This window comes from Apis dorsata, unplaced genomic scaffold (assembly GCF_000469605.1).
Source record: "Apis dorsata unplaced genomic scaffold, Apis dorsata 1.3 scaffold_44, whole genome shotgun sequence".
Classification (NCBI taxonomy): Eukaryota; Metazoa; Arthropoda; class Insecta; order Hymenoptera; family Apidae; genus Apis; species Apis dorsata.
The window spans coordinates 2,492,981-2,495,424 of NW_006263346.1; the positions used below are offsets into that span (position 1 = coordinate 2,492,981).

A 2,444-nucleotide genomic window follows, 5' to 3' on the forward strand; every position below is an offset into this window, starting at 1 on the left:
CTGGGTGGAACGGGCACGCCGTTTTAATAATACTATCATCTATAAGTAATTTCGTGGCAAATCGAGGGACACGTGACCACTCACCCTGTTTTTTTTTCTCCTTTCTCCTTTTTAATCTCTTTTCTTTTCGTGCGATGTGTGCCTGTATATATATATGAGATCGGCTGTTTGTAATATGTGTAGTACGTGTGTATTTATGTATAGGTATGGGTGATAGTGTATCGAGTACAAGTTACGTCAAGTATTTGGGCAATTTGTTCGGTAATCGTTCGCTGCGATTATGTACGATAAGCTCGCAGGTCCCGGAAGTTCGAGTTACGTCGATGCATCTGCCGATAGTGTCGCAATATAGTGAAGAATGAAAAGTTTTCACTTGTCATGAGATGAAAAGAGTAATCAGAGAAGAATAAATATCTCAATGATATCCCAGATTATCTTATTCGTTAATCGAAAACGAGCAATGGGATTAATTATTTTGATTAATATATAAATAAAGTAATAATGAAAAAAATTTCAAAAACTTAACTATCGGAGGATGTACGACCTTCCTTCGTCATCTATTCTCTTTTTATACTCCGATTTATATCGTTTGATTAACGCATCAAACACTTCACCTACGATCACGTGATCTAACCTAGCCTTTTTATTTTAGCTTAGAGAGTTTATAAAAGATACGAAAACACTTTAAACGTTTTCTGAGATTCACATTTTGTTACAAGGAAGAAGAATAATTACGATTTCTTATGCATTTTCGAGTCTTTTCGTTTTTTTTTTTTTTTTCTTTTTTAAGACGACACGATCAGCTGTTCATGCGCCGCCATCTTTGAATTATTGGCCACGTGATCATAGGAGAAGAGCGTAACGATCGAGAGAGCGAACGACTTCTGCTGCAACTGCGCTTTTAATCTTTCAAAAGCATGTCTTTATTCGTGAAAATCGAAGCTCGTAATTCCCATATATATAACGTTCAGACAACGATAAATAGGACGTTTACCATGAATGGTACGTTTTCTAAATAAAAATATAGAGCTCGTAAAAATTTTATATATCAGTGTTCGCAAGCACCTTTGATATAGCGTTTTACAATATTTCGCGGATAATAACGCAATAGAAATTACGGCTTCGATATTTCACGCGCGATACGGTGGAAGAAGGACAACATACAAAAATATTTAAAAACTATCCGAGTCTCGTTCCCGTACGTATATATGTATATATATATATATAAGAACACCGATTCTCACCGTGGATTGTCAATTATATAAAAATAATAACGTCTATGCTAATTAAAAATGTTACATCGATAAAAACTCGATTGATTCGATTAAATTCGTCCATTCCATTATCTAGACTGCCTTCGATACAAAAAGAATTTGTAGAAAAATACGAATATACCATGATGATGAATACGATCAGCGAATGGAATGTTATTGCAATATCGGAACGCACCACGTTCGGGCCTAATTCGTTTGATTCTGAGCTGAATAAGTAGAGTCTCGATGGTCGACAAGATCTTAGCTACCGACCAAGGTTATAGAATCGTGCGTGCGTGTCAAACATTTCCCGATATTTCGAAGGCAATCCCATAAAATACGGCAAAGCCAAACGTATCCTTCTTCCACACATTACAGATTCGCCGCGTTCACGATAAGATAAAATGATCGCGCCCGTCTCATTGCTCTCCGTTACGCGTTTCAGCTCGATCCACTTTATTCTTCTTTTGTAATTCTTTACGTATAAACACGTAAACCTGCGAGCCGGACTATAAGCTACGTATGTTATATTATATCGAGGGTTAAAAGTATGAAAACGATGACAATGAATGAGCGAGTATGTTACTTCATCCCTTTCTCTCCCTCTCGTTCTCACTCTCTTTCGCGCTCTCGTTCTCTCGCTGCTCTATCTCTCTCTCTTTCTCTCTCACGCAAACGCACATTACCTTTTTCTTTCCCTCCCTCCCTTCCTCCCACCCTCCCTTTCTTTCTCTCTCTCTCTCTCTTTCTCTCTATCTCACACTCTTACTCTTTCTCCTTCTCTTTCTCTCCCACTCTCTCGTTCTATATATTCTCGTAGAACTTAAAAGCTGACTTCGTTGTATTCGGTCGGCGGGAACGACGCGACAAATAGCATTTATATCGGGGCATTCCCGGCGCGTAGAAGAGGTTATTGGCAGCAGTGGAATTGAGACATTGTGCGCGTCCGGTCCCCCGACGTCGCAACGGGATTTTTCGCGCACCGTTTCGCGAGACGTGCGTGGGGACGCGAGCGTAATTTNCTATGTAGGTGTGGGTCTGGTGCTGGATTCTCTTGATGGTCGCGCCCTTCGGTCCTACCACAAGCCCGACTACTCTGTACGGGACTCGTACCTGAATCGTCACGTGGCCTGGAACGGAAGCTGGTGGGCCGGGGGGCGCGCCCAACAGGGCGCCCAACGAGCTCTTGCG

General features: G+C 40.9%; 1 protein-coding gene across 2 annotated transcripts in view; it reads right to left on the bottom strand.

The window, feature by feature from the left end:
• Window positions 1–2,444, bottom strand: part of LOC102670789 (RNA-binding protein MEX3B) — a 124,583-nt gene that overhangs the window by 68,590 nt on the left and 53,549 nt on the right. Inside the window, exon 3 of one of the 2 annotated variants that reach the window (XM_006608841.2) lies at window positions 783–2,444. This exon is cut by the window's right edge and continues 34 nt beyond it. The exons of the other annotated variant lie outside the window; for it this stretch is intronic. Within the exon in view, the coding sequence (XP_006608904.1) occupies window positions 2,058–2,444 (387 nt within the window). The 3' untranslated portion in view covers window positions 783–2,057. Of the gene's footprint in view, window positions 1–782 lie in introns of those variants that run through there. 2 annotated transcript variants of the gene reach the window in all.